A 26,693-nucleotide genomic window follows, 5' to 3' on the forward strand; every position below is an offset into this window, starting at 1 on the left:
AAACATCCTTTCCAAAAAGGTATGTTGCCTTTTACCATCTGCTGATTTTTTTCCATCCTTTCTTCTCTTTTCTATCCACCTCTTTTCTCTCTTTAGTTCTTTAAAACAGTCGCTCTTCTGTTGGACACATTTTCCACACATATATACTACATCAATGAAAATATTAATCAAGCTTTTATTAGAATAAATAATGACAGAATAAATAAAATAAAAAATGACAGATGTTAATATATTTACTCCCGCCGAGTCCATCCTTTTCTGCCTCAATGTTCAAATCCAATCGGCCACCCAGTCGAAATCTTGGAACAGGTCTTGGTCTTCTAAAGGTGATTCTTCCGGTGGTGTTAGAATGGGGTCCAGTGTTGTAAAAGCTCTGTCGAAATGACTGACGTCCTCTGGTCCGGCAATGGATGGTACAAACGGATGTATGATGTTTTTAGAAAATAACGCACTCCAGTCTAGTCCCTGTTAAAAAATAAAAAAGATTGAAGAAAAATTAGAACAATAAATCAGGTGTGCCACGATATAAACCAGTAAACTAATCATTTAGAATAATGGCCATTATATCTACACATCCATAGATGGAATTTATACAACATGGACATACTTTGAAAAAAGGATGTTTCTTGACAGCACTGGCACCAATCCTGGCTCCTAGACGGGATCTGGAATTTTTATTCATAAGCTGCATAAGGGGGGAGGAGAAAGGAAAATGTTATTTAATCTGAAAAATTAAAGAGTTAGAGAATTAAAGGCATTTTCTTGCAGGTCCTGTAAAATCTGCCTTTATCAGCTCAGGCTGAATACTTTACTACAGAGCTCAATACACAGTAGGCACCATGTCACAATGGCATCGTGTTTGGTGCCCAGAAATTGCTCTGCAATGATCGATGGCACAAGTCATGCTTACTGCTTGTATTTATTTCATTCCCCAAATATAAGTTTAACTTCTTTTAATCTCTAACTAGATCCATGTGTTTGTGACTGCTTGTCCTATTTTGTTACAGCCAATCACACCGTTTTTACAGAGGACCAGCTTTGTTTTCAGAGCCTTACCACTCAAACTGTCCGAGCCCACATTCACACACAGTGTTAGCAGCTACAACAGAGCGGAACAGGCAGGGGCACGCATCGATCGACCCACAGAATGAAACGTGTCTGTTCTATGGAGCAATGTGCATAATTGATAAGAGTAAAATTCTTCATATAAAAAAAAGAAACAATATGATTCACTTTTTTGTAAAAATCCTTCCAAACCTCCCCCAATGCCTTGACCCTTTCCGTATACCTTATATGTCACTTTCTAACAACTGTCAGAGTTCAAACAAGGTGATGGGTTGTATGATGTAAGACGCTGAGCTGTGATGTCATACATCATTAAAGCCATACGAGCTGTATTATTTAGAAACAGAGCTACATGCAGCATCTTTAATCCTGGAGCTTCCAAAAGCTATAAAGCTGTCACGATACTGGGGAACCCAACACGCTAACACACACTCAGACACACAAACAGAAAGTGTGCAGTACCGGTCCTTAGAGTGGTCGGGCTAAGCACACACAGAATAGTCAGGAGACAAGCCGAGTAAGGGGAACCAGAAAACAGAATAACGAGAAACAAGCCGAGGTCAAAGGGTAGGAGAAAGTCACAAAGTCAGTATAACAAGCCAGAGAGTACGTAACCAGAAAGCACACGTTCAGAATCAATACTATAAAGCAAAGACCACAACAGGGCACAGATAGACAGGAAAGGTAAGTATCTAAATCCTAGCCTGAATCCTGATTGGCTAACCACCAATCAGTATTAACAAACACACGTGGGGGATATCTATACCCCCCACTGTGTTTGTTGCACTGTAGCATTAACGCCGGGTCACGTGAGTGACCCCGGCGCTTAGATAATAGTGCCGGCTCCCAGCGTGCAGCGTTAGACATGCTGCCGCTGGGAGGAGGAGAGGAGGACGCGAGCGGCGTGTCAAGAGAAGAGGACGCCGCTCGCTTATCGGTAAGGGGAGAGGGGACCGCGGGCGGCGACGGACCGAGGGTGAGTGCTGCGAGAGGATTGCAGCCTCCCCTCACCGTTGCCCGCGGAGCCCTGACAAAAGCCCACCGTCTGCTTATCTCTTACCAGATGTAACTACTAATCTAACAGCTCTCAGACTTCCTTCATCCCAAGGCAGCTCGTCAGCAATCCACTCATCAACAGTGATTGCAAATTCTGACCTCCGCTTACTCAATATGTCAAAATCAGAAATCACTAAACATGCGTTGGCAACTTACACTTTTTATTATTGAAAACGCTTCTACAGACAGGAACTCCGGATAGTCAGGTTCGGTGTTTACAACCTTATACGATATCTCTTTCTCTCGATCTTTACCTTTAAAGGGAAACTGGTAGAAAACATTTTTTTTTTTTAGATACATATTGTAAGATGCAGAAGTTAATTTTTTTGTGATAAAATAGTGATTATTCTGCTAGAAATTGTCACACACATAAAATAAACACTCAATGATATATACTGCAATGAGAGTCATGAAAAAAACAACTTATTCATGTAAACCATTAAACACTGTTGCAAGATGACAATAGTGTTTATAGCACTCACACTCCTGAGAGCCCATAATCTGCTCTGTGTGAACGGCCCACACAGAGAGGGCACACGGTCTTCTCAAACTGTGACAAAGAGAGTGCCCACTGTGCAGGGTTGGCCTGGAATCTACAGTGGGTAATTTCTCTAATGTAAATGGTTTTCCAAAGCAGAAACAATAAATAAAATATTAAGAAATTGAGAAAGTATTAGAGAGATAAAATCAGTTTAGATAAAGTGGAGATGAAGGTATTGGGTTATGATATTTAGATAAGCACTATAATGAGCTGAAGGGGTTATGGTGCTCAGCTTGTCCCTTTAACCTTGACCAGTCTATACTTTGAAATACTATCAGTTTCATCAATAGACTGGATGACATCACACCAGGATTTTTGGTTTCCAAAGAAGGAATCCTACAAATTGGTAATATGCTATACCTACCCTTCCACACAGCATTGCATAAATTACTACGCCCAGACTCCACCAATCAACAGATCTTGTGTACGGTCTTCTCTCAAATATTTCCGGTGCCATGTATTCCAGTGTGCCACAGAAAGAGTTGGTTCTATCGAGGAATCCCATCCCTCGTAAAAAGAGAGAGTATAAATGTACATCGGTAAAGACACAGATAGATGTTGATTTATTTTGCTGATATACATTGTTATTTTTTATAATTTCATGTAATTTTTTTTCCAATTGATATTAGAAAATTGCTGCAAGGAGTCAGTGTGATGTATCTGCAGATTCTCTGTGAAATTACGTACAAATTTTTCCATGTTTTTTACGAATCTGTATTATGTTCCAGCATCTACTCTGACTAGTGTTCCAACCTAGCCTCTCACTGGATATGAATTTGTACAATGGCCCCTTATTTCATTTTACACCAATATTTGATTTCATTCCTTTGTGTTTCATGTATAGTTTTATTTCGGTCTGCAGTTGGATGTTATTTGTCTGTGGCTAATGTTAAATTCTGTAACTTTGTGATAAATTACGTTAGCTAAATATAACATTATGTTTACCTTGTTTGCTAAGACCAAAGTCGGTAATTTTGGCGTAACCGTCCTTGTCTACAACAATATTCCGCAATTTAAGATCTCTAGATTAAAATATAGAATTGGAGTTTTTATTATTTTTTACATATCACTAAAGGGTACTTGGATTACATGGTTTTCTTATTTAGAAAAAATAAAAGGTTAGATTTAAGGACGTATATAATTTATGATAAAGTTAACATAATAATATTACTAATTACTGTAATTAAGCCACAGACAATATTTTAATGGCAGTACAGTAAATAAGACAGATACCATTTCTGGGGACAATATATGTATGTCCATCTTTAGTTTTTCCTGTACACTTACCTGTGAGCAATCTTGTTCTGATGTAAAAATTCGAGGCCGAGCACACAACAGGCCGCATAAAACCTGTAGAAAATAGAATAAGTCTGTTTTATCTTGGGGAAGGAAATTGAGTTTTTGTACCATTGGACAGTTTAATTGCACCAACCTCTGTCACTCTATGCTCAGACATATTTCCTGCATTGTCTTGTGTCTGTCTAGGCTTCACTGAACTTGTAGTCCAACTTAACTTTTGTTTGGAGTTCTAGCTGGGTGATCATAATCCCCAAACTATACTTACATAGCTCTGCTTTCTGTAAAAGATGCCATGTTGTTATAAAGAGTTGACATTAGATCTCCACCAGCGGCATATTCCATTACAAAGCAGACAAGATCTTCAGTCTGGAAACTTGCAATCAAATTCACAAGGAATGGGTGTTGTGTGCTGCTTATGGTCTGAAAGATGTTCTTCTCATATTTAAGACTTGAAAATACAAACGGAATAACTAAATTAATCACTTTTGCAAACAACAAATAGGACTACCATCCAATATATTTCCATTTTGAGTATTCTCCATCCACTGACCAGTCGATAGAATCAGATGCAATTATCTTTCGTTTTTTCTGGACTTTTAGGGCGAACATGGTGTTTGTACCTTTGTAGTTAACAAGTAGAACCTGAACGTTAAAAATATATATATATTTGTTAGATAACATTTGTTTAGACACCTTTTATTTCTCACTAGAATTGGAATTTACCCGAAACCCACCTTTCCAAAATGTCCTCTGCCCAGCACAGAGAGACATTGGAAATCATCGAGGCTCAGTTGTACTCCTCGCTGAATGCTGCAAAGAAAATAATAGTTTTTTCATATTTATAGTTACTCATATAGCTCCCATCCTGATGAAAAAACAAATACCCCAAAACATGCTCCTATAACACACAGTATAAGTTATCATACCGTCGGTCCTGAGACTGTTCCAGATCTTGAAGGACACTGTTTTCCTGATTGGACACTCTGCCATCATGTAGAGGTGTATTACATGGCACTTGGCTTGGAGTGTAGTTCCTAGAATAGTCTTGTCCTGCTCCATAATCCTGGAAAAGAAAGTTAAACATTATTAATAACAACGTTCCATTAGCGCTTGTTGTAATAAAATAATTGAGGATCCAATTTATGTACTAAACCCATGATTTTATAGAAAACATTCTACACCGAGCTTGCAATTATTCCATGTTCATCAATAATACAGTTTGTGCTAAAGTGGAACAAAAAAACAAAATAAGCAAGGTAGAAAACGTTATATCTTTACCTGAGACAAAATATCTGGGATTATAACATGAAGTCCTGGCTGATCGCTGCAAAAAGATGTACGATATGCAACAGGAGACTCTTCTGGTTCAGATTCAGTGTCCGATGTTTCTACAGGAGAAACGCTTTAAGAAGGAAGAAAACAGTATTCATTTAGATGGCACCTTTTAGATCTTATATGATATCATCAATTCTTTATAGTCAGAGTGTCTTAGTGGAAAATTCTGTAACATCCAGTGCAATGTTAAAGGGATTCCCCTGGAATATCTATCACTAGAGTTGTAGATTGTCATGTTTTATAGGACACGATGATTATGTATTGTGTGAAATCAATTGATTAATTACAGATGGAATCACGAAGGATCTGCCGAGATTAATTACTGTATTTAACTCTGGTAACAGGTGAATTCCACATTCTGCTGGGAAGAATTTTCAAGTCCCGTCAGAAAAAATTTAATTCATAAACGTTCTATAAAAATATTTCGCTATGGTAAGCTTACTTGTTACAAACAAACTGTAGACAATGTTAATGATAAGCATGCTGGGAATTGGGCAGAAAAAAATGTTTACTGCTCTAACCTCACCCATCTTACTCTCACACGCAAGTTTTTGTGTACATAAAGAATAACTTTAATAAAAGACAAGCTTTATACATAAATAAAATGGAGTAAGGGGTGGTAAAGGGGAGCAAATAAGGAGTTTATGGTAAATGTGTAGCCGTTTTAACAGCATTGATGAGAAAGATGAATATGTGAAAATACCTAATTGACCATGATGACTCTTGGCTCTCAGTGTTAAACACTGGCAATGGAAGAACGTCAATAGCTCCATCCTCTGACACCGATTGGCTGGTCTCTTGTGATTCAGTATTGTCAGTGGGTGGTGATGACTCCACGCTATTGGTGTCAAATACTGGCAATGGAAGACTGCCAGATATTATATCCTCCTCAGATACTGAGTGGATAGTTTCTTCAGTATCGATATTGACAGCGGGCGGTGATGGAACCACGCTCTCCGTGTCTGATACTGGCAATGGAAGACTACTGAATACTATATCCTTCTCAGATGCTGATTGGATAATCTCTTCAGTATTGGTATCGACAGCGGGTGGTGATGGAACCACGCTCTCTGTGTCTGATACTGGCAATGGAAGACTACTGAATACTATATAATCCTCAGATGCTGATTGGATAATCTCTTCATCATCGGTATCGACAGCGGGCGGTGATAGAACCATGCTCTCAGTGTCCGATACTGGCAATGGAAGACTGCCAGATATTATATCCTCCTCAGAAGCTGATTGGATGGTCTGTTCAGTATCGTTAGCGACAGTAGGCAGTGATTGAACCACGCTCTCAGTGTCCGATACTGGCAATGGAAGAACGTCAGATGTTATATCCTCCTCTGATGTGGACTTGATGGTTTCTTCTGCATCGGTATCGACAGCTGGTGGTGATGGAACCACGCTCTCAGTGTCTGATACTGGCAATGGAAGACTGCCAGATATTATATCCTCCTCAGAAGCTGATTGGATGGTCTGTTCAGTATCGTTAGCGACAGTAGGCAGTGATTGAACCACGCTCTCAGTGTCCGATACTGGCAATGGAAGACTACTGAAAACTATATCCTCCTCAGATGCTGATTGGATAATCTCTTCAGTATTGGTTTCGACAGCGGGCGGTGATGGAACCACGCTCTCTGTGTCTGATACTGGCAATGGAAGACTACTGAATACTATATCCTCCTCAGATGCTGATTGGATAATCTCTTCATCATCGATATCGACAGCGGGCGGTGATAGAACCACGCTCTCAGTGTCCGATACTGGCAATGGAAGACTGCCAGATATTATATCCTCCTCAGAAGCTGATTGGATGGTCTGTTCAGTATCGTTAGCGAGAGTAGGCAGTGATTGAACCACGCTCTCAGTGTCCGATACTGGCAATGGAAGAACGTCAGATGTTATATCCTCCTCTGATGTGGACTTGATGGTTTCTTCTGCATCGGTATCGACAGCTGGTGGTGATGGAACCACGCTCTCAGTGTCTGATACTGGCAATGGAAGGACATCAATAGCTGTATCCTCCTCTGCAGTGGGCTGGAAGGTCTCTTCTATAAAAGTAACACAGAACAAAATATAAGTATTGCATATGATCACTAGTAAATATATTAATTACATTCATAGCATTCCAAAAACAAGAAAAAAAAGTAACAGAATCTCCAAAGCTAAAACTTTGTTTCAGCCAAGATTTCCATATTAAATTTAAACCATGACTCACAATTAATACATTGAAACAATGTTTAGTGTTTAAGTGGACTGGCATCCAGTGAAAATAATGAGCTTCAGGTAGGTATAAGTAATGTAATCTGTGTATACTGCATATGGTATAAGATGTACATCCTGCGCTATGGCTGTTATAATGGATGAACATGTATCAGTTTTCTATCACACAGGGGACTATTACTGGGGTACAAGGGTTCACTTCTTGTCAGTAACCAAATAATAACCAATTCTGCCTCATAGATGCCTTTAAAGGCCCCTGGGCGGTTTGCTATTTAATGCGAGACATGTTAAACGAACACTTACCTTGTTTTTTGGAGAAGAATGTCTGAATTGTCTGAAGTTTTGGCCTTTTCTGGATGGAAGCATTGGAAAATGTCACCTATTTCAAAACAAAAAACAAAATAGTTAACAGCGGGAAGGAAATGATCATATCCTCATTGTGCCAAACCAACATATAAACCCACACAAATGGAAAATAAACTGCTTCAAATCTCTTCCTCTACAGCTAATCACAATAAGCAAAGCCCTTCATTTACTTAAACAGTTTAGCATTTGATACAGTGTCTTTTATCTCAAAAATAGAACATTTCTTAAGATACTATTAGTGGTCATGTAGGTAATATGACGTACATTGAAAGGTTTATTCGCTAAACACTGACATGTGTGAATTGAAAACAAAGTTGAGCTAAGTCAAGCTGTGACTATAGCGGACATATTTTGCAACTCCATGTACACTTCAGTACAATTTAATATTAAGTCAATAGACTTCATAGCGCTCTTATATTTTTACATTTACAGAAATATGTTGGATAAATTAATCGTCCTTTTGTTTTCTGTATAATTAAAACATTTAAATAGGTAAATAACTATAAATTGATGGTAGCCAGAGGTTCTCACCTTGATGAAAAGGGTGCCCTGTGGCTCCAGCTGTAGACACAGTTCCTGCTTCCGGTTCACCAGGAATTCTTCCAACTTCAGCGTCTTTGTGGCACACAGTGATCTCCGATCGTGCCAATATAAAGATAATTCTAACTCCCGAGACTATGTACACATTAACAAAAAAAAGAAAGAAGAGTTATCTTCTATATCACTGATTCTATAAAAAAAAGATAAACAAACCCAATGTATAATAACTCTCTAAATCATAACTGGATGAAGACACATTAAGGTCCTAAAAGGTTTAGAAAAAGAGTTCCAGTTATACTGACTTAGACAACTCTTTACAGGATATGCAGATTTATGGATTAGTATAAATTCTTCCTGGGGCCACCAATGGATGTTGATTTAGAATGTAATATTCCTCCTAACACAAAATAAAAAAAATAATACAGGCATCCACTTAGCCTTAAAACTATCACCAAGACCATGTTTTTGGGGGTTTTGTTTTCTATTTTTCACTTAAGTCAATATTTCTGAAAAAAATGTCTCTTTCTAGGGGGAATATACTTGAGTTTAACTAAATTTGTACCTTATTTAACTCCAGTTTAAATGTCTCATTCCAGGATGGATTAGACACAGTTTTCCAACTGGTTGAACCCACTGGAATCTGGTCAATTTTCAGCAGAGCACGGACCTCGTCTGTAAGGAAATTTCAGGAACTCAACTTAAAAGGCTAAGAGTATTTTATTATAAAGAACATTTCTTATTGAGAATGTAATCAACACACAGCAATTGTAAAAATACACCTGGCAATATAAAGTTATTATCTTTAACCAGAGCTCTAGGAGTTTGATTTTATTTGGGGAGTCTATTCTCCTGCACTCCGTAAAAAAGAAATTAAACAAACAACAAATGTGTAGCTGGCCAGGTACTATGGTTAGAATATAAACGAGGAGAGATATGTGAAATAAAATAATACAAGAACATCGTAACGAAAAACATATTGAAAATTATATTTTTGTCCTCTGCCTTTTCTATTTGGTGAGTAATGTAGAAGATGGAGTTTGTATGATGAGTCCCAGTTTAAATGTGGTAAAGTAATTATTATTATCATTTATATATTCCGCAGCACTTTTAAGTTTTTTTATTTATTTGGGGGTCAACCTGCAACCACCCAGTACCGAGATATAATTATTCAGGTTGATTTTCCTTTGAGTGGCTAAGTGGGAGAACAAAAGTTCGACACCCCAGATATTGAGTGCTGTTATTTAGCGTCACTGGACACATAATGGGAATTATAAGATAAAAATCACTGTACTGGAAAAGTCAACAGTCTCTTGGGTGTTTTGACTGCAGACACGGTTGTTTCTTCTAATCCGGCTCATTAATGAGAATCTTCCACGACGTGTCCTCCTTCCTGGGAGAACAACTGACGGGTCTTTTAGTCTGCCAGGTACATTCTCCAGAATATTGTGACAGCCCTTTACTCGCACTTTCAGGGTACCTGTCAAACAATCAGAATTAATATTGTTACAATGACTATTACATTTTCACTTGTGTCATCACAGGAATATATTAACTCTCCTCTCACCAAATGTTCACTCAATACATTTCCTACAATAATCAAATATCAGGTTCCCAAATGGATTCCACCACCAATTTATCATCTCTGTAAACTGGCATATTTATAGAAAGAAAAAGACCTTCATCAACCATGAAATATGCCCCTTATGTTACAAGGAACTTAATGGTTGGTCTAAGTAGCGCACACAGAATATTCAATAATAAGGCAGCTTTTACATCTTTATCAGATATAAATCAACCAAGACAGAATTTATAAACAGATAAAAACTCAGTAGCTTCACTTGGTCCCTGCTCGATCCTCAAAGAAGGTTTATGTCACTTGTGCCATTAGAGAAGAAATCTATATTTGTAGATATTTCTAAACACACACAGGAGTAATTCAGAACAGAATGCAACAAGTCCACGCTATAGAAGTTGAAACCACAAGGAACCCATTTCTGGATTAACCTTTAGACTTAAGAGGACACAAAGATTACGCCAAAAAAGTAAAACAGAATTCATGAGAATACGGTAATTTAGAAGATAAAAGAAAAGAAAAAGGAAGGGACTGGAATGGAGCCAGAAGTTGCAGAACCTCCTGATTTGGGGGTTAACCCCGGTATAAATGTACACAAAGAGAAAAGATGGAGGATGCAACTAGGTGCATATATGACTGAAATACAGTTCAGTGAAATATTCGTTTGTTAAAACTTAACATTTAATAGATTGGCCAAAAAGTCCAATTGGTGGACTATGAAGAACAAAATAACCCACAAAAAATGTATAAAATAGTGCTTTACAAAAAAACGACACACAAAGATAAATATAAATAAGTGTAATGACTAAAAAAGCCCACTAGACTGGAACCTTAATGCTTTCTCGTAAAGATACGGGATCTGGAAAACATAGGTAGAAGGTGTCAGAGCTCTATATCTATGGTAACTATTTATATTAATATATTATATATTTAAATATGCTGATTACAGATTATGTGTTTGCTGGTTCCATATTGTTGTCATGTAAAAAAATGTCACCGGTCACCTTTAAATTTGTATTTACGTCATACAGAATTAAGTCTGCTGGAATATCGGTTGACTAACTGCGTGATCACAGTAGACAGACTTCACAGAGATGCTCTGATACTTCAATGTTATATATATTTGTCTTCTTTCCTTTATCGAAATATCTTTCAGAGGCAAAAGAACTTACCCGTTAGTGCTGTGGGCTTGGATATGTCAGAATTGAGGAACAATTCCTTGGTGGTAATACTCTTCCTGGGATGGCTATCAGGAAGTTCTTTCACTAGTTCCTCCATGGAATATTTAAGGAGGTCCAGCTTTTCATTTGCCTGGTTTAATATTGATTGAGCCTGTTAAAAAGAAAAAAATGGAAAAAAGAATGTGGGCAATACTTGCATTGCATTTATAAATGGTTATAATTCTGTATAGTGCTCAATGTATAACAACTCAGGATTAATCACTAAAGTCTAGAAAGTAGCAAATCAAAATCTGAACTGCAAATATTTAAACTAAAATTAGTGATTTGGAGAAATTCCAATCTCGGCTTTAGTCACAGTGTGTCTATGTTTATCTCAATTTAGTAATTCAGATTTTAATTCCCTACAAGTCAGAGTTTATTGTAGCCCCTTGGAGCGATCGCATTTTAGTAGAATGTAGGTCCTTATAATGGCCGGATTTAACGTACAAAGAATAGTCAAAAATACTAGCTGAGGTCAGGGAACACAGAAAGGGACACAGCGATGAGGAAAGCCAGGAGTCAGGATACCAGAATATAGAGAAGTCAATAAACAAAGCCAAAGTCAAAAACCAGGTAGAAAACTATAAACAGGAACGCGCTCTCGAACAACCACAAGGGAAACCACGACAGGGCACTGAGCAGGATGAGATTTGGGCCTAAATACCCCTCCTCTAGATCTAATAGGCTGTAACCGGCCTTTGACCCCAAAGTCAGTTATCAGGTTTCATTTGCATAATTGCTGCTCAGCATTAACCCTTCTGTGGATTAGGTTGCTGCTCGGCACAACTTTTCCTGTGTGGACAGTAAATGTCATTAACCACATTTTTATAAGCAGATGAATACGTGATATTACCCCCCCACCTGAAGAACGCCCACCGGACGGGCAGGACCAGGCTTGAGAGGAAATTTGGCGTGAAAAGCGCGGATCTTACGGCCCGCATGCAGGTCAGGAGCCGAAACCCAAGAACGATCAGCAGGACCGTAACCTTTCCAAACAACCAAGTACTGTAAAGTGCCCCGAGAAAACCTAGAATCCACGATAGAAGAAACCTCATACTCCTCCTGACCACCCACCACCACCGGAGGGGGAGGAACACAAGGAACAGTATATCTATTGCAGACAAGAGGTTTGAGTAAGGACACATGAAAAGTGTTGGGAACCCCTAAAGATGCAGGAAGAGCCAGAGAGTAAGACACTGGATTGATCCTACGAAGCACTCTATAGGGACCAAGGAATCTGGGGGCAAACTTCATGCTAGGGACCTTAAGCTTGATGTTGCGAGATGACAACCAAACCCGGTCCCCCACTTGGTACACCGGGTTGGCACTCCTACGCTTATCAGCAAAATGTTTGAAGCGTTCAGCAGCAGCCCCTAGAGCAGTTTTAACCTTAACCCAGGTATCCCGAATGGAGGCCAGACGCTCATCCAGAGCAGGAATGTCAGTATCAGAAAATACAGCAGGGAGAACTGTAGGATGCCTACCATTGTTGACAAAAAATGGGCTGTGCCCAGAGGAGTCATGAACAGCATTGTTTCTAGTGAACTCGGCCCATGGGAGTAGTTCGGACCAATTGTCCTGTGTGCTATTAATAAAACAACGCAAATAAACCTCTAATGACTGGTTAGCCCTCTCAGCTGTACCATTGGTCTGTGGATGGTAGGAGGAGGAGGAGGAGAGATCAATCCCCAATTGTTTACTGAATGCCCTCCAGAACCTGGACACAAACTGAGAGCCCCTATCAGACACAATATTGTGAGGGATGCCATGCAAACGGACAATTTCACGTATGAAAATTAGGACCAATTCTTGCGAAGATGTCAACTTCTTGAGAGGAATGAAGTGAGCCATCTTAGAAAATCAGTCTACAATCATGAGAATAGTAGTGAACCCAGCAGAGCTAGGAAGCTCAACAATAAAGTCCATGGATAAGTGGACCATGGAATCTCAGGAACAGGAAGAGGCTGCAACAGGCCACAAGGAAGTGCATGAGTCACCTTAGAAACTGCACACACAGAACATGCTTGCACATACTCCTTTACATTTTTCCTGAGTGAATCCCACCAAAAGGATCTAGTGATCGCGGCAGTGGACTTATTGATGCCCGGGTGTCAAGCAGTTATATTGTCATGGAACACTTTCATGAAATTAACCCTTTCACATAGGGGGACAAACAGTTTATCACACGGTTTACCACTGGGCGCCTGAGGCTGGGCCTCCAGTATGGTGCCAAGCAGTGGAGAAGACAGTGAGAGGACAGTAGTAGCAATAATACACTCTGGTGGAATAATAGGAGATGTCACCTGTTCCGGAGCTGACTCATTATCAAATTGCCTGGACAAGGCATCAGCCTTGGTATTTTTAGAACCAGGTCTATAAGTAATGAGAAAGTTAAAACGTGAAAGGAACAGTGGCCATCTAGCCTGTCTGGAAGACAAACGTTTGGCATCCCCTATATATGCCAGATTTTTGTGGTCGGTTATGATCAACAGGGGGTCCTTGGAACCCTTCAAAAGATGTCGCCACTCCTTGAGGGCAAGAATATTGGCCAACAGTTCTCTATTGCCAATTTCGTAGTTGCGCTCAGCAGGAGACATCTTTCTGGAGAAGTAGCCACAAGGATGCAATGGTGTTCCCTGGCTTTCTCTCTGAGAGAGAACAGCCCCTACCCCTGTCTCGGATGCATCAACCTCCAAAATAAAAGGTTTACTGGTGTCGGGATGTTTTAGTATGTCCGCAGAGGCAAATCTTTGTTTAAGAGTCTCAAAAGCATTCACAGCCTCTTTGGACCATACCGTGCTACTAACCCCTTTGCGAGTCATATTAGTGATGGGGGCTATTACAGAAGAAAATCCCTTGATGAATTTTCTGTAATAGTTGGCAAAACCAATAAACCTTTGAATGGCTTTTAAACCAGAGGGTAATGGCCAGTGTAGTACAGCCTCTAGTTTTTTAGGATCCATTTGAAATCCCGATGCAGAGATGTTGTAACCCAAAAAGTGGACTTCAGGCTGGTCAAATATGCACTTTTCTAATTTACAATAAAGTTTATTTTTCAACAACGTCTGCAGAACCTGTTTCACATGGGAGTGGTGAGTTTGTAGATCAGGGGAATACACCAAAATATCGTCCAAATAAACCAAGACAAATGAGTAAATGAATTCCCTGAGTACATCATTTATAAAGTCTTGGAATACGGCGGGGCGTTGCATAACCCAAATGGCATTACCAGATATTCACTTCCACTCATGATTCTCTTTAATTCTAACCAAATTGTAAGCGCTCCTAAGGTCAAGCTTAGTAAATACTTTAGCTCCCTGAAGTCTATCGAACAATTTGTAAATGAGTGGGATAGGGTATGCATTTTTAACAGTGATTTTATTAACTGCCCTGTAGTCTATGCAAGGGCGTAACTCACCACCCATTTTCTCAACTAAAAGGAATCCTACACCAGCTGGTGAGGATGACTTTCTTATGTGCCCTTTGCTCAAGGATTCTTTGATGTATTCCTCTATTATTTTACTCTCCTGGGGAGATAAGGCATAAACTGCCCCCTTAGGTGGCATAGCGCCTGGAAACAGGTTAATGGCACAGTCATATGCTCTGTGGGGAGGCAATACATCGGATTGAGCCTTGTTAAACACCTCCTGAAGTTCTCGGTATTGTATGGGAACTCCAGGAGTTTGGGGAGTGGTAGTGGGAAGGTCAATAGTATCCAATCTCTTTAGTACTGGTTTTATACATCTCCCCATACACTCTTTACCCCATTCTAATATCTCCCCTTTAGCCCAGTCAATGTAGGGATTGTGCTTACTCAGCCACGGAAACCCTAATATGATAGGACATGATGAAGAAGGAATAACCTGAAACGTCATCTTCTCTACCCAATGGCTCAAACGTGAGCTTGAATTCGGCAAAGAATTCCTGGTAATTATGAGCAATGCTCCGATTACTCTCCCACAACGGATTAGCCCAGGCAAGGGCCTTGCCCTTTAATTGATTCATTAGCTAACCATTTTTTGCTCTGTCCGTGGGGAACGACCCTGGTGAGGCCTCAAAATGGTACTCCACCTGATTAAGAAAACCCTTGCATTCATGGATATTGCCATCAAACTGTAGGGATAGCGATAAGGAGATGCTAGGAGTCCTATTAACAGTGGGTAGAGGTACACAGGGTAGAGGTGCTATAGGAGGAGACGCTGCAGGCTGCAGATGCGCCGTTCTAGCGAGAAGCGTACTGAAAGCCTGAGCGAATTGATCCATGCGGTGATCATTCTCCTCTAATTTCCTCTCGCAAGCAGCTATGTGCTGACACAGTTCTACAGGATCTATGGCCATGTCGTAATGTCAGGATTACTGTTTGATCCAGCACGTAGAACTGGATAGCACAGATGACAAATAAGTAACGTATTACCGGTCCTTAGAATGGCCGGATTTAACGTACAAAGAATAGTCAAAATACCAGCCGAGGTCAGGGAACACAGAAAGGGACACAGCGATGAGGAAAGCCAGGAGTCAGGATACCAGAATATAGAGAAGTCAATAAACAAAGCCAAAGTCAAAAACCAGGTAGAAAACTAATAACAGGAACGCGCTCTCGGACAACCACAAGGGAAACCACGACAGGGCACTGAGCAGGATGAGATTTGGGCCTAAATACCCCTCCTCTAGATCTGATAGGCTGTAACCGGCCTTTGACCCCAAAGTCAGTTACCAGGTTTCATTTGCATAATTGCTGCTCAGCATTAACCCTTCTGTGGATTAGGTTGCTGCTCGGCACAACTTTTCCTGTGTGGACAGTAAATGTCATTAACCACATTTGTATAAGCGGATGAATACGTGACAGATATCAACTGGATTAGGGATGTGGTCATGGTCATCTGGTCAGAGATTGTACCGTGACTTTGATGGTGGCATGCGAGGAATGCAGCGCGATTGATCACTGTCGATGTAAGGTTATCAGTTTAATGGCTAGCTTTATTCTGAAGCTGGAGGGCTTGTGGTCAGGCACAGGGAACTGGAGAATAGATTGGCTGGGTATTTCCGGCAAGACAACATGCACCTTTCTGAGGTGGGTTGGGATTTGTTGAATCTGGGGTTTCAAGAAGGGCTTAGCCAGGCGCTGTTTTTGCAGGGTGGTGGAGCTCAGAAGTCTTAAGTGATCAAGGTCTGAGCTTGTGGCGGAGCTGGTAAAGGGAAGAAAATGGGGGATAGGGATTTTGGAGTTAGAAAAGGAGCAAGGGGTAGGTAAAAAGGAATGGTGAAATGGAATTGGAGTTATAAGTTGGTTATGGTGTTGGGAGATTTCGGGTCCATAGGTGGCTCAGAACCTAGGAGGAGTGGGGGGATCCGGATATACCCTCACCACTGGGCTGTTAAGAAAATGTTGGCACTTTATTGGCTATGTGTTATATATTATTATATATTATTATTATTAGATCTGCTAAATTATAAGACGGCAATAGGTGGAGGGCAATGACTTTTATTTATTATTATATGTTATGTTACATAAAAGCTGTGGACAATTTTCCCCATACACAGACGTGTTGTGTTTTATTAAAGAGTGTGGGGATGGTTTGATAGGTACAGATTCACCTGCCCATATGGCGACACTGCACCTGTCATTAAAATAAACCTGTAAATAACTTAAATGCAGAATGTGTGTATGTATGTTTCTAAAGATTAAAGTGGGTATAACGGCAGATCAATGCAGAACATACAACATGTTATTGGCTTTTAATAAAACTAAAGGGAATTAAACAATTGGGAGAATTTTAAAGGGACACTATAAGCACACAGACCACTTTAGCTCAGTGAAGAGGTGTCCTCCTTAGTCATCTTAGTCCTGCAATGTAAATCATTGTAGTTTTTGAGAAACAGCAATGATTACATTACAGGACTAAGACTCCCTCAATCAGACAGACAGAAGAGACTTTTGGTTAAAGCGACGTTTGTAGTCTGATGCTGGACGCCCTCACACTCTGCACTGAAGCAATGCTTTCCTATGGGGAGGGCCTAATTCACTTGCGGCGCTCGCCATGCATGCGCAGTAGCCACCCCTCCAGATATCGGGTAAGTGTTAACAGGGATTTTGTAACACGGGAAGGAGAAAGGGCGTGAGGTAGGAGGCGGCCAATGGGAACTAGAGTGTATGGAATACAACTTTGTTTGCCTTACACTATAGATTCCCTTTAAATAAAGCATTATAGAGACAGAATAAAATACAGAACAAATGGCCCAACAAAGACTTCAAACAATGAAAATCTCATAAAAGATAATATAAATGTGTAATTTGTATATTATTTATCAAGCGGAATTTGTTGGCGCTTTATAAATAATAATAATAATAATAATAATAATAATAATAATAATAAACCATGGCTACTTGGCTAATGCCAACAAACCCCCAGACAGACATTGAAAGCCCATTATTCGTTCTGGGGATAAAATGGCTAAAAGAATACACTTTATAACTGACCTCAGCAAGTGGCTTTCCATGATCGAATGCATTGATGGCACGTTTGGCTCCTTCAGCCACGGCACGCTCGATCACAAATCGGTGGCCGAGCTCCTCAATGCGTTTTTCCAATGTGCTTATAGCAGGTGTTTCTAGGAGACAAATTACTATATTTTATTATATTAATGGTAAAAGGGAAATTGACACGGTAGCGTCAGGTGTCACAGAACTAAACAGGTCATTTCTATAAGGTTTCTCTGCATATTTCTTCATGTATCAGGCACTGTTTCATACACAAACTATTTTAAAGGGACAGGTTAGACACCCATCATGGAATAACTCGTCTCATAATGTTTCATTCAAACATTATTGAAAAATAATGTAAGAAATAACTTGTGAATCATAGATGCTTTCCCTCTGTATCTTACCTTTTCCTGTTTTTTTCGAGTGTGGAGTGGTCCTTTAATGATGTGTAGTCTGGTAACTTTAATGGGATATGTGACATGGATATGATATATGGTTATACATTTACATATGTATTTAAATGTGTTAGTGGTATCCACATCAGTCCATCCTTGCAAGCACGCTGTCTTGGTGTCATACTTGAGTCTGGCCTCGCCTTTGAACCTCACATCATAGGCGTGCGCACGGGGTGTGCCGGGTGTGCCTGGGCACACCCTAATCCCCGCGGCACGCCTATGTATTGAGACCGGCAGGGGAGATCTCAGGATCCCCCCTGCCGGCTCATGCAGAGCCGGCGCTATCCGAGCGCCGGCTCTGCTCTCAGCCTCCCCTCACCGGCTCACAGGCAGTGAGGGAGGCAGGAGAGTACCGGCGGAGCTATTGCCAGCAGCTCTGCCGGGTTCCTCTCGCGAGATCTGAGCGTTGCCGCGGCAACGCTCAGATCTCGCGTGAGTGAACTCTAGCCCTGCGGGGCTAGAGTTCACTCTCCACTGGACCACCAGGGATGGATGGCAGCAGCAGGATCCCCCCTCCCAGGCATAAGGTAAGAAGGGAGGGGGGATAACTGATCTGCCCCCACCTCCACTGGACCACCAGGGACAAGGAACAAGAATCCCCCCTCCCCACATAAAGTAAGAAGGGAGGGGGGATATTAAATAATGTACCCCCACAATCACCCGCACACATACACAGCACACACACACACATACACAGAGCACACACACACACATACACAGCACCCACACACATACACAGCACACCCACAGACATACACAGCACACCCACAGACATACACAGCACACACACATACACAGCACACCCACACACATACACAGCACACCCACACACATACACAGCACCCACAGACATACACAGCACCCACAGACATACACAGCACCCACAGACATACACAGCACCCACACACATACAGCACCTACAGACACACAGCACCCACACACATACAGCACCTACAGACACACAGCACCGACAGACACTCAGCACCGACAGACACACAGCACCCACACACATACAGCACCCACAGACACACAGCACCCACACACACAGCACCCACACACATACAGCACCCACACACATACAGCACCCACACACATACAGCACCCCCACACACACAGCACCCACACACACATACAGCACCCACACACACATACAGCACCCACACACACATACAGCACCCACACACACAGCACCCTCACAAACACAAACAGGACCCTAACACACACACACAAAACACTACCAGTACCCTCACACACAAACAGCACCCTGACACACAGTACATTTACAGCACCCTCACAAGTGCACACACACACACAAACAGCACCCTGACACACAGTACATTCACAGCACCCTCACAAGCACGCACACACAAACACCCTCACCGACATAGTACACTACCAGCACACACACATCACACTAACAGCACCCTCACACAGCACACACACAGCTTTGTGTGTGTGTGTATATATGTGTATATATGTGTATATATATACATACATATATATATATATATATACACGCCGCGTGTGCTTGTGCTTGAGGGTGCACACCCTAATGCAATAGGCTGCGCACGCCTATGCCTCACATATAGTATGTTGCCAAATCCTGTAGATTCCATCTTACAAACATAGCCCACATCCGCCCCTTTCTTACGCAAGATGCTACCAAGGAGCTTGTCCATGCTCTAGTAATTTCCCGCATGGATTATTGTAACCCTCTCCTGATTGGTCTACCTTACATACCTATCTCTTGCTTTCTCCTATAGGGCAGCACTCGACTCTCTCCTCCAACTCTGCTACACTCTCAACTTATTTGATTGCTATTTCCTGTCCTGTGTTTTATACCCCACATCCTATAGACTGTAAGCTCGTTTGAGCAGGGTCCTCTTCAACCTATTGTTCCTGTACATTTTCTTGAAATTGTCCTATTTATGGTTAAATCCTCCCTCTCATAATTTTGTAAAGCGCTACGGAATCTGTTGGTGCCATATAAATGGCAATAATAATAATAATAATAGCACACACACAAAGTGTTTTAATTTACCTGGATGTTCCCCTGCTCCTTGCTTGATAACATCAATAACTTGCGTTTCGCTGACCTGAAAAGGTAGAAATAAAAAGAATCAGAAACCCACAGGCTCTTAGCCAGAAGAAAAGGCTCACAACGTGTTCCTGTGTCTCAGTGTGTGCTGTCCTTACTAACACCTTGCACCCGGTTACTGTGTGCTGGATTGTATGGGAGGACTCTGGGGTCGGCACCTTGGGTCCTGCCTGCTATGGTAGACCCCGCTTCTATTGATCTGGTGCTGAGTGTCTGTTCCTGTGTCTCGGTGCTGTCTTTCATTCCTGATATATTTATTATATACATATACAGGATATATGTGTGTGTAAACATCCTAATAACAATACTCTATAATACTTCCACATGACATACCAGTAACTGAAATGAATAAAGGGCAAGGAGTTCATACCACGAAAACTGACACAGTAACCATATGCTGTCACTGTGTTTGGGACATTAAATACTGAGCCATGAAAGGGTTAAATATTGAGGAAAGAATAAAATGATAGATCTGTGTGTAACCCCCCAGTGTTCCCCATTAATAATCATATCCAGGGTCCCATCTGTATTCTCTTTCTCCCCCATCCTAGACTACACTGGGGATTTAACATGACAAAACTCTCAGATAATAATATGTAGAACTGGAACCTTATACAGAAAATCAAGTATTTTACTTACATCACAGCGTACACATGAAAAACACGAGAAAATATTTCTACTATCTCCCATCTTTAGCTACGTTATCACCACAGCAGCTAAGCAGTGTCTACTGTCTAAGCAGTGTCTACTGACTGAACTGTGCTCAGCAAGGATGATGTCACGGTGATGTCACAGGGAACAATCACACTATCTATAGCCATCTCTGCCTTGCAATATCTACTGACTGAACTGTGCTCAGCAAGGATGATGTCACGGTGATGTCACAGGGAACAATCACACTATCTATAGCTATCTCTGACTTGCAATATCTACTGACTGAACTGTGCTCAGCAAGGATGATGTCACAGTGATGTCACAATCAACAATCAGAATTTGACACATCACAGGTCCACCCATCATACTAAAAAATAAATCCATCTATTTATCTATCTCTATCTATCTATATACACCCACACATATATAGTTAGAGAGAGAGATATTTATTTAATAACATTATTATTATTATTATTATTATTATTATTATTATTTAAATCTGTCTGCTTACCTACTTTTCTAATTATCCAAATGAAAGTGAAAAAGTGAAAATTGATCCAAATGAAGATTTTTTTATTGTTTATTTTTTTAGAAAAAGGCTATTAGTTCAGATTTTAACAGGAACCGGACAGAAAAATATATTTTTTTTAACATTACAAATAATAGAGAATTAGTTATTGAAGTAATAAGCCAGGAATAACGTTATATTTTATTTTAATAAACTACGTTATAAAATAAGGAATGATCCCTTAAGTAAGATAATTAATAGTCGACCACAGACAAGCTCCTGGACAGAGTCCACTGTGAAGCATCCTCCCCAAATTAGGACAGCAGTACCTGCTGACTTGCACCCGCTCCCACCAGACCAAAAGGATGGTCCATGCGTCCAGTCCCTGGCCAGGTGGCGGTAGGACTTTGAGAAAGGGATGGAACATTCCTGCAACATAAACGCATCACAATTCTGAGAGGCTAGATATCCTAGCACAGCATGTCTGCGTAACGTATCCTTAATGCTCCTAACATTAATGGTGAGAATGGAAATAGACGCCATAATTAATGTGTAGGAGAAAAGACAATGTCACCGGCAGACATGACTGCTCAGTTACCGCTGCCTTCCTCCTGTTGGGGAAGGCTACTTCCTTCTCCTTCTTCTTGGTCCTTAGTGTGCAGTGGTGGTGGTGGAGGTGGTGGGCGCGTCTCCATCTGAACCGGCTCTGCAAGGAGGAGTTGTAGGCTGTCGAGGGTTTCCGTATACTGCGGCTCTGGGATTAAGTATGTACCACATTCCAGGGCTTCTCGCATGAGCTTGTCTGCCTCTGCGTCGGGTACTTCTGCAGGGGAGGGGAGGCTGCTGTTTTCGCCTTTTTCTTTTGCTGGCCCTTGGGTGGACTTGTATCTCCCAGTCCTGCTTCTTACTTGTTAATTTTCCGCTTCCGCTGACAGGAGTCTCGCAGTTTGTAACGGACATCTTCCGTTGATGGATGCTCCTAACGCTTCCTGAGGACTCCAAGCACTGCAGCAGACACCACAACCACCGCAGACTCCACGACCGCCGTAGCTTAACTGGAGTCTCGCCGTCTTCCTTCCACCCTGTATGAACCTCCAGCATCCAGGACCGTGTGGGGAAGACCTCTCCTCCAAAGAGAGCCAAAGAGGAGCAAGCTCTCAAAAGAGCTAAGTGATTAAAGCTCAAGGGAGTATGCAGCGCATAGCAATCCCCAGTGTGAATATAGCAGCTCCCTCCAATAACGAGACAAGATTACGTTTTGAGGGATCAAGAAAAACTCAGGTTTAATGGCACACAAACTGCTTTTATGCAATTCTCCCCTGCAAGGGAGACGCCCACATACAATTATGCATTACCCAATCACACAATGGTTACATCCCACAGATTCCCTCCCCTTAGCCTGAGAGGTAACCCAAATATACGTACAGTTTAAACATACTTTTTACCCAACTTTCATAACTCTAAAACCATACATCCAATATTAATAACATATTATTAATATATTATTATTAATCAGCACATTCCAAATACAAACATACCCAAAAATCATTTAAATCCGTTCAGCCGTTCGGGAGATAGGTATAAGTCCTTTATGACCAACCGCAAGCCCTTTTTCATGCCCAAAACAGTTCCATGGATTTGGGCTGTGCGGTTGGTCTATTTTGCACCGAGAAAATGACTAAGTCCCATTCGAACGAGCGTTCGATTCTTCGAACAGGACTTAGTCTCCAGCCGCGGTGTTGAAGAAGGTACGGGTCAGCGGTGTTCGTGCAATTGGGTAGCCGCAAACAGTTCCATATATTTGGATGCACACACCGCTGACTGCGTTCGAATAAGTTAAAATGGCCGCCGCCACGTGTTCGTTTGTCGAATGGCGGCCACTTCGACGACTTCGGCACTTCGACGACTTCTGCACTTTGACTGCATTCGAAGTGACAGTTTATAAGTTGTATCCCTGCTCCAAAGCATTTAAAGGGCCAGGAACAGCATTAAAAAATCCATTATGCCCAAATGTCATTCTTAAAGGGCAATACATCCCAGGGCCATAGTCGCAGGGCAGGAAGCTAGCGATCAGTCCTCTCCAATGCCCAGTGGCAAATGGCAGTTTGTCACACAGTTGTTCCTCGAGGGGTCTGCCTGTAGCGGAGAGAAGAGCGGGGAAAGGGTCCTGGGGGGGTCTGCAGCAGTGAGGGAGAGGGTTAAATCTGCTGCAGTGGGTGAGGGGTAGAGTTCAGAGGGGAGTGGGCTGGGTGGGGGTTGGGTGCTGTTAGGTGCCGTGAAGGGTAGGGAGCAAGAGGGGGGAAGAAAGGGGGCCAGGTTTGTGGGAGAGGAAAGTATGGCAGCAGGGCTTGGGCTGGTTTTCTTACCCTTCTTTTTGCCTGGCTTCTGTTTCATTGGGAGGGGTTCAGCTGGGCCTGTTGATGGTAGACCCTTACTTGCTACTGCCGCGTAGCTCCTGGTCCTCTTTGGGCAGTCCTTGTACATGTGTGAGGTATCCCCACACAGGTTGCAGGTCATGGCCTGCCGCCTTGCATATCCTGCAGATGGATGCCTTGCAATCCTTTCCCTGGTGCCCGGGCTGGTTGCATTTTAGGCAGTTCCTGGGTTGGTCTTCGTAGAAAAGCATGCCAGCTGAGCTACCTGTGGAGAAGCACTGCGGCAGGTGTTTCAAATTCCCAGGAGAAGATGGATCCTGTTTCAGGCGGACAATCAAGGACCATCTTCCTGTCCAGAAGCCATGCTTGTCTTTGATCGGGGCCGGGTCGCTCATCACCGTGCAGAATCTGCTCAGAAACGTTGCGATGTCCTTGCCAGGGGTGTAGGGATTCCTCATGGATACCGTCACCCTTCTTTCCTCTCTCTTTATCGGGCAGCTTCCTATGAATTGAGTGAAAGGGGAGTTTGGTTTGGCAGCAAGGAATTGCTCCCAGTACCTCTTGCAGATTGCCTTCGTTATGAACGTGATGTAGAACAGACCTGCTGCAAGGGATTGTACACTCAGGGTCTCCGCTGCGGTGAATCCTTGGTCCAGTATCATCTGTTTTCTGAATGTTTCCGGGGTTAAGTTGGGTATCCTCCCATCCACTTTCTTCAGTTTCAAGGCCACTGTGGTCTTCATCCATGGCTCCAGGGTGGGTGCTTCCCCATGGTTTGCCCCGGTTCCCTTGCTCTTACCAGTGGAGGGGAAGGGTGCGGTCCCAGAGTTCTGGGGTTTGGACCCAGTGTCTTGTGTTGTGGCAGTCTTGGCTCCCTTGGCTGCCATTCTTGGTGCTCACTAGGCAGTGATGGGAGAAGCGTAAATTGTGGTTGAGCTGTTCAGCACTGAGGTTTCCTCCTCCGCAGGAGTTGCTACTAGGTTACCTCAGATTTTTTTCTCCTCCGCAGGAGAGTCACTGGGATTACAGAGAGTAACAGGGTAGAAGGTGTGAGAACCTGCTTTATATGGGGGAAGCACAATGTGGACAATGGGTGGCCATTTACAGGTGTGGCAGTAGGTCGGGCTCCCTGATTGGCCAGGTATGGGTGTGTCTACTGATATGTAAATTACAGTGTATTCTCATTACTTTGTGCTAACTGACAAAACCAGAGAAGTGAACAATATGAATGGAACAGTTTTTGTGTAGAAACCAAATTCAAGCCTAAAGTTATAATTCATTATCCGATATCTATCTAGTATTAAATCCTTATCTTCACATTAATATATTACTCTTTGTATCAGGTTCTAACATTATCTTAAAATAAAGTTAACCAAGGATAGTCAATAGAACATGATACATTGGCAATCCTTGAACTGTCCACTTTATAAACATCCATTACAACACAATCTCTTTTTAGTGACAATTTCCTGTTTGTGAACATTCATTAGAATAAATATATCCTTATAAAAATTTGCTAAGAGTGAACATAATTTATAATTCAGACTTTTTATTTTCTTCCTATATTTTATTTATATGGTGGGATAAATCACAGATTCCAGTCTCTTTATGGGTGAGGTTCTGTGCCGTTTTTATACCCTATAGTTCCTGGTGAATATGTGGGAAATCCATTATGAAAGTGTAGAATCCTACTTTCCCAGATGGGAAGAATATATTTGATACTTTTAGATAATTATACACAGCCAATTTGAAACTATTTTTAAATACAGTAATTGAATATACATAACCTGCAATAGTCAGTATGAAACATATATACTGCAGGATTGTTGGCCAAATCATTTGTCTCAAAATTGAAATTTAGTTTGGAATCCCCACTCATTCATGTAAGGGTTTGGCTTAATATCTAATGGAATGTTAATACCCGAAGATTAAATAAATTAGTATATTTAAAGAACTGTTTAAACTTTGTATATTCTTTGAAATATTTTACATAAATAACCCTGTGGTTTTGAAAACATTTACCCTGTATTTAGGAATATTAACATACATTTTATTACAATAGTGTATACACCCCCCAATATGCATAAATGGCAGACTATGAATTACAATGCCCTTTCAGTATCTGGTTTAAAAAGTGTGTAGATATCTATTGTTTGATATGGTAAACCTGAGAACTGGGGATAAACAATAGTTCTATTTAACCCCTTCAGGACGGAGTGAATAGTACACGTTCTGATCAAAACAAAATGTAAACAAAACCTGGAATTTGCGCTATATGTCTGTTCACCCGTAGTTCACCTCTTTCATATTAAGTGCACCCACACTTATTATATATCATTTTGTTCAGGAGAAACAGGGATTTAATTTATCATTAACTATTCATATATGGAACATAATTTATTATGAATAAAATAAATATTTAACATTTGTATTTCCGTCTGACATTTTAGCTGTCAATGTCAAAATACTGTTAGGTTTTACTGCAAAAAAATGCACATATTTGTAATCAGCGATGTCTCACAAGTATAACAGTATCCCCCATTAACAGGTTTTATGGTGTTTTGGAAAGTTACAGGGTCAAATATAGAACGTTCCATTTTCAAATTGAAATTTGCCAGATTAGTAATGTTACCTTTGAGACGGTGTGGTAGCCCAGGAATAAAAAATTACCACCATAATGGCATACCATTTGAAAAAGTAGACAACCCAAGGTATTGAAATTGGGGTATGTTTAGTCTTTTTTAGTAGCGACTTAGTCACAAACACAGGCCAAACCGAGCGTTTGTATTTGTTATTATTTTAGTTCAGCAAAGTCTCCCGAGTAAAACAGTACCCCCTATGTACAGGTTTTATGGTGTCTTGGAGAGTTACAGGGTCAAATATAGTGCTTGCGAATTACAT

The 26,693-nt window shown here is 41.2% G+C and overlaps 1 protein-coding gene across 1 annotated transcript; it reads right to left on the reverse strand.

The window, feature by feature from the left end:
- Positions 1 to 270: 270 nt before the first annotated feature.
- On the reverse strand, positions 271 to 22,211 carry LOC134586088 (serine/threonine-protein kinase N2-like). The gene is made up of 21 exons (XM_063441598.1): positions 22,016 to 22,211; positions 21,755 to 21,846; positions 20,199 to 20,253; positions 17,700 to 17,830; positions 14,690 to 14,710; positions 11,174 to 11,333; positions 9,720 to 9,905; positions 8,991 to 9,100; positions 8,420 to 8,563; positions 7,826 to 7,901; positions 6,000 to 7,350; positions 5,240 to 5,363; positions 4,888 to 5,024; positions 4,696 to 4,771; positions 4,512 to 4,603; positions 4,227 to 4,409; positions 3,950 to 4,012; positions 3,608 to 3,684; positions 3,027 to 3,169; positions 2,278 to 2,388; positions 271 to 465 (listed from the first exon to the last, which is right to left on the reverse strand). The coding sequence occupies exons 1-21, from the start codon at positions 22,209 to 22,211 to the stop codon at positions 271 to 273; spliced, it is 3,723 nt and encodes a 1,240-aa protein (XP_063297668.1).
- Positions 22,212 to 26,693: the final 4,482 nt, after the last annotated feature.

This window comes from Pelobates fuscus, chromosome 2, assembly GCF_036172605.1.
Source record: "Pelobates fuscus isolate aPelFus1 chromosome 2, aPelFus1.pri, whole genome shotgun sequence".
Lineage (NCBI taxonomy): Eukaryota > Metazoa > Chordata > Amphibia > Anura > Pelobatidae > Pelobates > Pelobates fuscus.

Excerpts from the sequence above, each read along its gene's own strand:
- LOC134586088 (XM_063441598.1), bottom strand. The coding sequence starts at position 22,211 with ATGCGAGAAGCCCTGGAATGTGGTACATACTTAATCCCAGAGCCGCAG. Across the intron at positions 4,604-4,695 it reads GCAGAGGACATTTTGGAAAG|GTTCTACTTGTTAACTACAA; the intron begins GTGGGTTTCGGG and ends TTTAACGTTCAG. Across the intron at positions 4,013-4,226 it reads TTTACAGAAAGCAGAGCTAT|GTTTTATGCGGCCTGTTGTG; the intron begins GTAAGTATAGTT and ends TATTTTCTACAG.